Below are 12,020 nucleotides of genomic sequence, written 5' to 3'. Positions count from 1 at the left end.
GGTGGCCATCGATGGGTTAGGTCAAAAACAGATGATATAAAAATTGCATGGAAGCACATGAAGTAAATATTAAAAATAAGAAGGAAATGAAATATAAATAATATAAAAGAAAAATTAGTAAAATAATTTAAATAATAAAAATAAATAATAAACAATAAATTAAAACCAAAAAAAAAGAAAAAAGAAAAAAAAGAGAAGAAATTAAAAATTAATGAGCTTTGTAATGACCTAATGTAATTATGATCAATTCTTCAAACATAAAAATTGTCAACACCTCCCAAAGAATATTCAATAATTTTCCTTTCCTTTGAAATCGTAACAGCCCAAAAGGCCAGCAAGACGAAGAAAAGGTGGGAGATGGAAACAGGGAAGATCATAGTTGAGAAAGTACGAGGAAAATCAACACTTACTAAATGCTTTTCAAAGTATCCCCTCAAATTCATCAACCCCAAAAACGTCGGTTACTCCTCCCCTCAAAAATTCTTCTTTTTCCTTCTTTCTTATCAAATTGATTTCTCTCTCTTAATTTCATAGGTGGCTCCTTCTCAAACTGATGTTGTTTGGATTTACGCCATCACTTATGGTGGAGGAATTGTCTCTGTAGGTCATCAACAATTGTAAATTTGTTTAACGCGATTTTCACATTATGGGTTTTATTTGAATCTAATGTTATGTGGCCATATTTCTAGGGAGATTCTATAGCATGTGATATTACGGTGGGAGATGGTTGCACCACTGTTTTGACCACTCAAGCTTCTACTAAGGTTAAACTCTATCGATAAGTTGATTACATATTAGCTCTGTGGATTTTGTAGCTTGTTTCATGTTCTAATAATACAGTAGAATTTTCATTGCAGGTGTATAAAGCTGTGGGAACAAAGATCTCTGAACAAGTTTTGGAGGTAATGCCATTCTAAATAACTATTCTCTCCGTTTCAATTTGATGTCCTACAGTTTAAGAAAATACTTTTGATTCTCATGGTCTCATTTGTCAAATGTAGTGAAATGTCTTTTAAATCCGTGCTCTTAAACATGCTACGTGGAGAGTTGGATTAAAGAGTTGCTAAAAAGAAAAGAGACATACTTTCTGTAATAAACTAAAAAGGAAAGTAGGACAAACAAGTTGAAAAGAAGGGAGTAAATGATTCTTCACCATTATATTTAGGTGTATAACTTCTTAATGCATACGGATAGATCCCATAAAATATGGTACTTGCATAGTATAATAACAACAACATATCCAGTGTAATCTCACAAGTGGGATCTGAAAATGATAGGATGTACGCAAACCTTACCCCTACAATAACAACATGTCTAGTGTAATCTCACAAGTGGGATCTAAAAATGATAGGATGTATGCAAACCTTAACCCTATCTTTGTGGGGTAGAGATGTTATTTTCGGTAGACCCTCGACTCAAAAGATATGTAATCAAAATAGGATGGAAAGGAAAATAACAACAGGAAAATAGCTAGATAAACAAAGCAATCGAAGTAACAAGTAGTAGTAAAATTGAAGAAAAAGATATTATGCAAATACTAGGTAAGACTACTAAATAAGGAGAAAATGAGAAAAGGAGCTTAGATCCTTGTCTCTCCCTCAGGAAAGTACTTCAACACACAATTATCTATTACCCTTTCACCTTAATCCTTCACCTGCAAACCTCCCTATCTAAGGTCACGTCTTCAGTAAGCAGAAGGTGTATCATGTCTTGTTTGATCACCTCCACTTGTTCTTCTTTGGCCTACCTCTACATCTATTAAGACCTGTTATAACCAAACTGTCACACCTCCTAACTGGTATTTCCGTGCATCTCCTCCTCACATCCCCAAACCACCTCAACGTTGCTTCCTTCTGTCCGCCACAAAGGCTAATCATCTTGTCCTGTAACTTCGTTCCTAATCTTGTCTCTCCTACTATGCCCGCACATCAATCTAAGTATCCTTATCTTCTGAATATGTGCGTCCTTCACGGGACAACACCAGTGGTGGAGCCAAGAATTTCGCCAAGGGTGTTCAAACTTTAAAAGAGTCGATAATTATTTTTTTTAGCGAAGTGGGTGCACAAAACATTTTTTTTTACTGATGAGTGGGTACACCCGAATTTAAAAATTAAATTACATATCACTTAATAACTAAATCATACGAAAACTTAAAATTATTAAATTATCGATGGTATAAATCAAAACTAATGGAGAAAAATCAACAAAAACAATTTTAGCTACTAGTTGAATATACTCCCTCTAGTTCATATTAAGTGAATTGTTGAGACTTTATTCATGATTGAAAATAATTGAACGTTTTGAAGTTTTGAGAGAATAGTTAAAACTTTTTTTTTCATATTTACCTTTACTTTAATAAGATTCTTAACTATTTTACATTTTCTAAAAAAATAATTTAGAAATAATCAAAGGTATAATAGTGGATAATAATCTTTAATTTTATCTTTAAAAAAAATTCTTGAGAGTGTTATACCTAATAATTCACTTAATATAGATCGAAAATATAAAAAAATAAAATCTTAATTATTAGGTTAATCAAAATTTAAGACGAACAACATAAAGAAGTACGTGGGATTCTATTTCTGTGTTTTTTGTTTAAAAAATAGATTGTGTTAAAAAAAAACATAGCTAGTGAGGATCGAACGGGGGCGGCTGTTTCTGTGTTTTTCTTTAAAAAAAATAGATTGTGTTAAATAAATGTAGCTAGTGAGAATCGAACCGTAGACCTCAAAGACATAAATGAGCATGCTTACCGCCATACTACAAGCCTTTATTTTCTCTAAGGGTGTTCAATTAGTTATATATCCAGATATTAGACAATATTTTATCTATATACACGGTATAATTTTCCGACAAAGGGTGTTCGGCTGACCACCCTTACTTGGTTGTAGCTCCGCCCCTGGACAACACTCTGCCCCATACAATAGTGTAGGTTCGTCACATTCTTATCACATAATAGCCCAGATGTGAGCCTCTGTTTCACCCACCCCTCTCTAATATGGTGGACGACATCATCGTCAATTTCTCCATTTTCTTAGATTATAGGCCCAAGATACTTTAAACTCCCCCTCTTGGGTATGACTTATGAATCGATCTTCACTTTTACCTTTGTTTCATATGTTACGTCATTGAACTTGCACTCTAGGTACTTAGTTTTAGTCCGGCTTGACCTGAAACCTTTAGATTCTATGGTTTGTCTCCAAACTTCCAGCCTATAATTAATTCCTCTGCACATCTCGTCTATCAAAACTATGTCATCTGGGAATAATATGCACCACGACACATCCCATTATATATGTCTCGTCAATTCGTTCATCACTACGGCAAATAGGAATGAGCTAAGGGATGATTCTTGGTGCAACCCCTATCATGATCTAGAGTATTCTGAGTCACCTCTCGTTGTTCTTACTCGGGTCTTGGCTCCATCGTATGTCCTTAAATTCCCTAATGCAAGCCACATGTACACCTCTAGACTACAAACACCTCCCTAGGAACCAAAGTATTGTATCAAATTTGATGATGCAAAAAAAGCAAGCGAAGGCTAGATCTTTAGAGAGATAGCTGAAGGGGAAGAAGATAAAGAAAGAAAAGAAAGAAAGGGAAATTGAGAACCTGAATTGGTGTCAAAATGGTTGAGCTAGAAATTGTGTGTAAACGGAGTCCTTGATTTTGAAATAGTCTGCATTAGTTAATATAGGTAGCTATCAATCAAGTAGGGTGGATAGAGTTATGAGCTAACTTGCTTTCAAATATGATTGTACTTTATGTATTTTAAGAAGTTGATATGGTTAACTTATGAAAGAAAAGACATACAAAGGATACACAACAACTTCCACTTCTGGATACAGCCATAATAAAAGATACATAATAGCTTCCACTTCTGGATATAGCCATAACAAAAGATACTGTGGTGTGATCATTGGTTCTAAATTTTAAAATAAGGCCTCTGCCTGAAATTTGACGATATCAATCCAATTTCTTTTTTGATGACTGTGGTGTCCGGGCTAGCTTTCACGCACCTCGATTAATTCCACGGGATACTTGCCACTTTCCACTTGCAATAGATACCAAGTAACTCTATCCACCAAGGTTAGGACATATGGGAAGAATTACCTAGAGTCTGTTTGGAAAGCCACCAGTTAATTGGAATTGGTGTAATTACTAGGGTAGTAATTACCAGCCTAGTAATTACGATGACCTATTTGTTTGCCATAGTATAATTACAGTGTAATTACAAGTGTACTGTTTGGTTGCACAAGTGTAATCATAAGGTTATATTGAATTTTAAAAATAAAAATTAATTATTTAAAATAAAAATTTTATATTAGACAAATAAGGGCCTTTATAAATAATATTAAATTAAATATTTAAGATATATATTGTCTCTTGAAAATATATTAATTAATAAACATATGTTAACTAATATTATAAAAAAATAATTGATTTATTTTTTTCAATTTAGTATATTTTAATTAAATTAATCTTAAAAATTAAAAGTACATAATTTCTATGAACATCATGAAATGCATGTTTGACAAAAAAAATTAATATCATAAATATAATATCAGAAAATTATAAAACATTTGAAAAAAAGATAATCTATCAACTCTAACTTAAAAAAAAATAGCTTGTAATGTAAAATATCAAGTCAATAGCATGGAATCACATGAAGTAAAAGTTGAGAATAAGAAGGAAACAAAATATAAATAATATAAAAAAATATTTTTAGAAAATATTAAAATAATAAAAAAAAAAAAAAAAATTAAAATAATAAAAAAAAAATACATTAAAACGAAAAAAGTTCAAACAAAAATAAAAGGAAGAAATTTAAAAGTAATCAGCTTGTAATTATACCATGTAATTACCAGCAATTCACAGCCTCCCCCTGTGAATTGGAGAGTGTCATTACACCCTGCCAATTACACCCAATTACCTGATGACCAAGTAATTACATGCCCAACCAAACAGGACAGACAGTGTAATTACACCAAATCTAATTACCAAGGTGGCTTTCCAAACAGGCCCCGAGTGTTTTTGTCTCCCTTGGATTTGAATCTGAGACCTCATTACTCTCAACCAATTCATTGACCCCTAGGCCACACCCTTGGGTGCATATCAGTTCCAATTTATAACGAAAACACAAAGAATTTTCAGTTCAAAAGGTAACTTTTGGTAAACAGATGATGAGGATTGTGGGAGAACATGTAGTAAGTTCTAAAGAGCACATCATTATCTTTTTTTTTGTTATTTATCATTTTGGATCCTTCTAACTATCTAATTTGATCCCTAGCTAGCCATCTTAGTAAAAGTGGTTGTTATGATGCTGTAGGCAAGAATAGGAAGCAATGCCTTTTTGGCTGTAATTCCAGATCCGGTGACCTGTTTCTCCACTGCAAAATATTCCCAGAAGCAAGTGTTCAAAGTTATGTCAGACTCAAGTTTGCTTCTTGTTGATTGGATAACTAGTGGCCGTCATGAAAGAGGAGAAAAATGGGATTTTGATCTTTATAGGAGCATGAATAACATCTTTCATAATGGTGATGAGCCTTTATTCCTTGATACAGTAAGTTTCTTTGTTTATCAGTCTGTATTTTTTAATGTGTAGAAAGTAGTATACATTTTTTATAAAGTACAACTATATCAGGCTCTTCTGATTCAATCTGCCCTTTCCATAGCAAGAAACATAGAAATCTCATTTTGCTTAACAAGAAACATAGATAGTCACATCTGTAGGAATTTCACTTTTAGATAATTGGAATAAATACTGTGGGTTTTGCCTTTAACCTGTCCGTTGTTCCTATTTCTTTTTTTGAAAAATGCTTTGTACTGCTTTCCTCATTAGTTGCCATGTTTTCTTCACTGCCGTTTTCCCTTTCCATATTTATTTTGATTTGCTGCACTTGAGCCGAGGGTCCTTCGGAAACAACCTCTCTACCTCCACAAGGTAGGGGTAAGGTCTATGTACACTCTACCCTCCCCAGATCACAATTGTGGGATTTCTCTGGGTATGTTGTTGGTTCCTTTAACCTGTCCATCACTTCTTTTATTGCCTTTATTTCATGTAAAAAAATTATTAATTTTTTTCTCTTACATCTTGGCTCTATGACTATCTTACATAACCTGCTATGTATAAGCGATCTTAGCATCATCTAAATTAAGAGTGTCAACAATGAGCGGATATTCCTTACAGATGTCCCCTGGATGGTTGTAACCCTGCAAAATCTGATACATCCAGTACTGGCATAACAAGGAAACCAAAACAACAGAACATGGTATCATGAATTGCTAACAGGAAAGCCATAAAGAAAAAAAGAAGGAAAGTAGCTAAATGTTTTTAAATTTTAACCACGGTAAATGAAAAAGCTTATAGAGAATAATGCTATGCTTTCTCAGCTTCTATTCTTCTCTTAGTCTTACTGGTCTCATTGACAATATTGCTAGGAATTTTTCAGTGCTTTGTCCTCATTTTGCCTCATATAGCATTTGGAGAAGAAAACTTTTCCAATTGACCCCTGCCCTCCCAAATTAAAGAAGACAGAGAAGAACTAGAGAGACAGGACTGCGGTAACAACTTGAACAATTATAATGAAGTAGCAACCTCTGCCTTATTTCTGATTAAGGCTGTTGAGTAACTATGTCCTAGTCAGTTCCATCTTTTACAACTTGCACCGCACAGGGGCGGAACCACATTTAATGATGTGGGTGTTCGAGCACCCATTAACCCTGAGCAGAAAATGTGTTTTTGTATATAGAAATTTTAAAGACACTAGATAAATATTGTGTGAGCACCCATAGAATGAAAGAATGGACAAGTGCCCTGGTTGAGCCATTATTTTTTGAGCTACCAACCTCAGAGAATATTGGGTTCAACCCTCGGCAACAACACCCAATCATATTATCAAAACGGGCTGATTCTTCTTTTTAATTCTTATTTCCCTAACTTTTTATTTTCTTCCTCCGTCGCTGACATTCTTTTTTCCTTCCACTCTTCCTTTTCCTTTCGTTAATTATAGTGGCAAAAACATGGAAGAAAAATATACAATCCAATAAAACAACCATCTTTAGTTTTAAATTCAAATGCTTTATCTTGAGTGATAATGTGCAAACATAACCTTTTGGTTCAATTTTGGGATGTTTTCTAAAGCAGTTGAACTTATTACTGATTGGAGCTTTTGCATAGATTCTATGGTGTTTTGATTTACAAAATTGGTATTTAAGAAATTGAGAATTTCTGAGAAATGAATTTTAAAAATTTACTGACTTGCGTTGAGTTTTATGGGTATGTTGTATAACTTGGTCTTTCAATACCTTCCTCATTCATTGACTATAGAAAAATTGATTTATGTAACCTTTTTCATGATTCCTTAAATAGTTGTCTAGTTTGTTAAGTAAAATGTAAGATTTCTATAAATAATGATAATATTATTTATCATTTTACAAATACCATGGAAACTATATGAGAACGATTGTCGATTTCTTTTTTTGGTAACAATAATATTAGTTTCAACTTGCTCGTAAAATTATTTTTAACCATCAAGTTTCAAGGAGTTGTGCACTTATGGTATGTAGCTAATTACATCTATAGTCGTTGAGCACCCACTACCTTAAAATCCTGGATGGCACTTATGGTATAGTAGTTGCTAACCACTTGTAAGTTGTAACTAATATATGTGTGGCACACATTTTTGTATCTGGAAACGAGTCATAAAAATGATGTACCATATCTCTTCTCTGTTTTCCAAGTATGGTCTACTAGATGTAGTCCAAAAATCTGTTGTACTGACCCCGGCATCTCCACCCTAGAGACTTCCCTGCCTCTTAGCTGGACCCCTGATGACTGCTCTCTACCTTCTCTTTCTTTCTCAATAACACAGAACCAGCCTTTCATTTAGGGCATGACTCATGATGTTCCCTTTCCATTTCCATAAGGGTCTTAGCCACTAACGAATATCACTTGATCGATTGCATATCCACGGGTGCTCCTTTTTTTCCAATAGGGAATCTCCCTCACACTGATCTTCTATTTTAAATGAGATATTTAGAGTGACTCATCTGAACATCATGTTTTTCATGTCATGCTGCAGCTATTTAACTGTTTTTCTTTTAATCAGTCATTGCTAGAACAAGGAACATGTTCAGATATAGCTGAGCGTATGCAAGACTATCAAGTGATCGCAATGGTGATATTACTGGGGTGTGTAGGTTACTCACCTGGTACTTATATTCTTCACTCCCCCATTGTCATTCCTTTTCTGGTTCTTAGTGTTATTTTTATTTTTTAAGTCAGCATTCATCTGTTTTGGAAAACAGGAAGATCAACTTTTGTTACTTGTTTGCAGGCCAAAGTTGAAGCACATTCAAAACCAAATCCAGGAAGATGTAAAGAAAATAATGTCTCAGAGTTTACACATGCCTACAATTGGTTCAAGACAATCCACTAGTAGACATAATGATCATCACTTGACCAAACCAAGTTTTCTTGCTTCCTGCAGCATATTTGGTCCAAAGGTAACATACATCAACACCTACTCCATCTCTCTAGTTGTCTTATATGTGAATGACCTGTGAATTACAGGTCTATTTGTTTGAGCTTATCAATTAGGTCTTTGTGCAAATAAGGCCATTCATTTTCTTGATATACCTTACCTATAAATTTGACAGTGTTATCTATTCAATCTACTTATTGCTTTAACTACCAAGTCAACCCCAAAATATTTTACTTGGGTTGTGCATATGTTGCTTTCATCCTCATTTGATTTATTTTGTACTAGTTTTCTTTTTTTCTTTGTTTTCTTCACTTATTGGCCCCTCTCCATGTTGGTCTTCCAAGACTTCAAAAATATCTGACACATAATCCTTTAATTGCTACTCTCTCCATTTCACTTTGTTCGACACATCTACAATTTCTAAAGGTGACCACATTTTTCTTAAATATTTTTTCAATATATTTTGAATTTATCAGTTATTTTGACATATAGTACTTCTTATGTTGTTGCCAAATATGCAAACTTTATTTCCAAAAACTTGAAGAATATCTGGATTCACACCAAAAATTAAGTACTTCGACCTTCATACTTCGAACCATGCCAAACAAAGTGGAATGGAGGGAGTTCTCCACTTGCAATCTTGTTGTTCTGGGCTGTATACTGTTCTAGTCACAGAAATACAATGTCGGAACTAGTACCATCACCAAACTTCTATCTCTGTTAGACATTCTGTTTTGAACTTCTTTTCTACTGCATTTTATTTCTTTTCATACCATGGAATTTGATGAAAGTATTGTTTACTACCGTTAAGAAATTAAAAAAAATCGGCATATAATACATCTAAAGATGCTCTTCTCATGCTGTTAATTTTTGTTGAAAAGAAAAACTGTCAACCATTTTGAAGTGCAAACCAGAATTCACTTCCATGTTATGCTTCACAAGAGATATATCCTTGCAGGGAATTGGAGTTGTTACTCGAATAGCTGCCATGACAACTGAATCAGTGTACAATTTTCTGCAACATCAGTTGTCCAGTATGGAGCCACTACTTGGTGTCAAGCCATATTCTTACGCAAGTTAATAAACATTTTCTTGTTCACTTTGATTGACATGTAAGTAAGATCCTTTCCATTTGGCCAATCCCCATTTGACCATTTTGTTTGTAATCCTTGTATCTAGAGAAATTTGATTCTTTTTTTTTTCGATTGGAGAAGTTGAATTGGTGTCTAGTTCTGCATCTGAATTGACAACCAGCATCACTGTTCATGTCATGTTTTTTGGTTTATGTGAAGATAAAGGTGGTATAGGATACACGAAAAGAACCGAGATCTTGTTCTTGAAAATACATATGTTCAATTGCCATTCTGTTAGCCATTTGCATAATAGGCTAGTATGGAAATTATGGAAGATCTTCTTTTACTATGAGTGTATTTTCACTAACATGACCATCCTAGTTGCAGGTATGCGGGGATGGATCCCTAGCTTTTACAATGAGGAGGAAAGTTCTCACTGTAAACTGTCTCTGGCTAGGTATGCACGAATGGATCAGTAGCTTTTGAACATGGGACAACCATTTAGGTGCTTACCGTTCATCGAGATGGAGAATAACCGTGCCAGATCAAGAATCTTAAAATGGTGTCATATCCAACAGGTTGTAGCATTCAAGCTGAACTGAAAAGTCCTATTTGGAGCAGCATGTATCCTATCTTGAGGAATCCTCTTTTGTTGGGCTTATGGGTTTTTTTTTGGTGGCTTAAAAACACTTTTTTATTTTACTTAATTAAACACTACAAAAATGCTTTAAAGCCAATTCAAATAAATTCGTAATAAGCTTAGTTGGTTAGTTACCAAACTTTCTCCATTATTTCACCTTCCCTACCCCAATTTAAAAAAAAAGAAGGGAAAAAAGACAAATATACCTCCGAATTATTGTAAATGGTATGTAGATATTCGCCGTCATACTTTAGGGATATTGGTGCCTTTGCCCTCTAAAAATGGAGTGTATATACCCTTTATACTAACGGACATACACGTGTCATAATCTTATCCACAAATTCGACATTTATTAAATATCGGATCGACGGATAAGATTGCGTCACATGTCCCTATTTAGTCTTCCGTTAGAATGAAGGGTATATATGCTTTAGTTTTTGGACGGCAGGGGCACCAGTGTCCTAAAAGTATGACAGAGGGTATTTGCATACAATTTACAATAGTTTGGGTATATTTGTCATTTTTTCCCTCACAAAAAGAAAAAAATTACCTATATACACATCTTTATTTACCATATTTTCTATTATTTCCTACCATTCTAAAATATTACAAAAATTCCTCATTTTCCCCCAAAACCCAATCTTCCGGATACATAAGTCATCTACTCCAAATCCATGTTTCCCCATTCCTATTTTCAATCTCTCTCTATCTTCACTCCCATAGGATTTCCCCATTCCTATTTTCACTCCTTCAATCTCTCCCTATTTTCACTCTCATAATCTAATCAGTTATATCCTTCAACACAATTTGATTTTCAAAATCTTTCTCTCTCCAATCAATCAAATTCAACTCACCGAATAGGTAGTTTTTGTCTTCACCATTTTACAATTTGTCCTTTTTTTTTTTTTTTTTTTTTTTTTCATCATCAATTTCTTGATACATATGGATGGTGCTCCTTCTTTTAGTATTGAGATTACCCAGTTAAACTCATTTAACGTTAATCAAATTTAGGATTCTAATGATGATAATTGGGCTGAAAACAGATCTAAACGTCAGCATGATCCATTATCAATGATGAATCAAAATATTGAGAAATCGAAGTTGAAGAAGGATACAACCTCCATCTTCTAAAGTGAATGTGGAAAAAAAATCCCAAAAGGGGTAGAAAAGTTGCATCTGCAATTTCTTGACCGACACTACCTAGGGCAAGTATTTTCCATCTATTTACGTTACTTTGATATTTGATATTGCCTTTTGTTAGTTGTTTCAAAAATCTATACATTATTGATAAAGTGATATTCTCATATTGCTATGTATCATGATTTAAATATACTATGTTGATACATAAAACCCTAATCTTGTTCTCTATTTGAACAGTTGTTATAAATGTATCAAGTTATAAAGTTCATCGTGTACAATGAGCTGTAATATGCAAAATGTTGTATCATATACAACATAGTTTGTACTTGATACATAAAAATTACATAATGAGTACATGAAGTTATAATCAATATCATATACAAAATTTTGAGACATTTACAGTTTATCAAGTTGTAATGAGTATCGGATACATTTTTTTATCACTATGTATCATATACATAGATAAGATACTTTATAGTTGCAATTATGTATTATATACTTAAATTTTGATGTTCACATTTTAGTTTAAATGGTGTATTTTTTCAGCATGTATTATGTGGATAATTTTTTATTATTTTTAATTGATGATCATTGTTTTGAAATTGTAGTCTATGAAATACGTCATTAAATAGATCCTAGCCCACTCATTAGGGTTTGGCTCTACGTACAACATGACTTTTT

At 33.5% G+C, this 12,020-nt stretch overlaps 1 protein-coding gene across 5 annotated transcripts; it reads left to right on the top strand.

Moving 5' to 3' along the window:
• Nucleotides 1–239: 239 nt before the first annotated feature.
• LOC102578507 (urease accessory protein D) lies at nt 240–10,333 on the top strand. 5 transcript variants are annotated; one of them, XM_015303468.1, is made up of 9 exons: nt 240–456; nt 535–600; nt 690–764; nt 858–902; nt 5,330–5,563; nt 8,112–8,194; nt 8,340–8,508; nt 9,445–9,598; nt 10,017–10,333. In XM_015303468.1, exons 1-8 carry the CDS (start codon nt 358–360, stop codon nt 9,565–9,567), a joined length of 894 nt encoding a protein of 297 aa, XP_015158954.1. In that variant the 5' UTR covers nt 240–357; the 3' UTR covers nt 9,568–9,598; nt 10,017–10,333. The 5 variants fall into 5 exon arrangements, with proteins under 5 accessions (XP_015158954.1, XP_006363495.1, XP_015158955.1 ...); XM_006363433.2 differs by having other exon boundaries at nt 9,941–10,333; XM_006363434.2 differs by having other exon boundaries at nt 241–387; nt 9,947–10,333.
• Nucleotides 10,334–12,020: the final 1,687 nt, after the last annotated feature.

This window comes from Solanum tuberosum, unplaced genomic scaffold, assembly GCF_000226075.1.
Source record: "Solanum tuberosum cultivar DM 1-3 516 R44 unplaced genomic scaffold, SolTub_3.0 scf00442, whole genome shotgun sequence".
NCBI classification, from domain to species: Eukaryota; Viridiplantae; Streptophyta; class Magnoliopsida; order Solanales; family Solanaceae; genus Solanum; species Solanum tuberosum.
The sequence above is the reverse complement of the archived record's forward strand: the minus strand, read 5'-3'. Positions and strand labels throughout refer to the sequence as shown.

Bases quoted from the DNA above. Each gene is read 5' to 3' on its own strand.
- LOC102578507 (XM_015303468.1), top strand. From the start codon at position 358: ATGGAAACAGGGAAGATCATAGTTGAGAAAGTACGAGGAAAATCAACA. The intron at 903-5,329 runs GTAATGCCATTC...ATGATGCTGTAG, and splicing joins TCTCTGAACAAGTTTTGGAG to GCAAGAATAGGAAGCAATGC. The intron at 8,509-9,444 runs GTAACATACATC...ATATCCTTGCAG, and splicing joins GCAGCATATTTGGTCCAAAG to GGAATTGGAGTTGTTACTCG.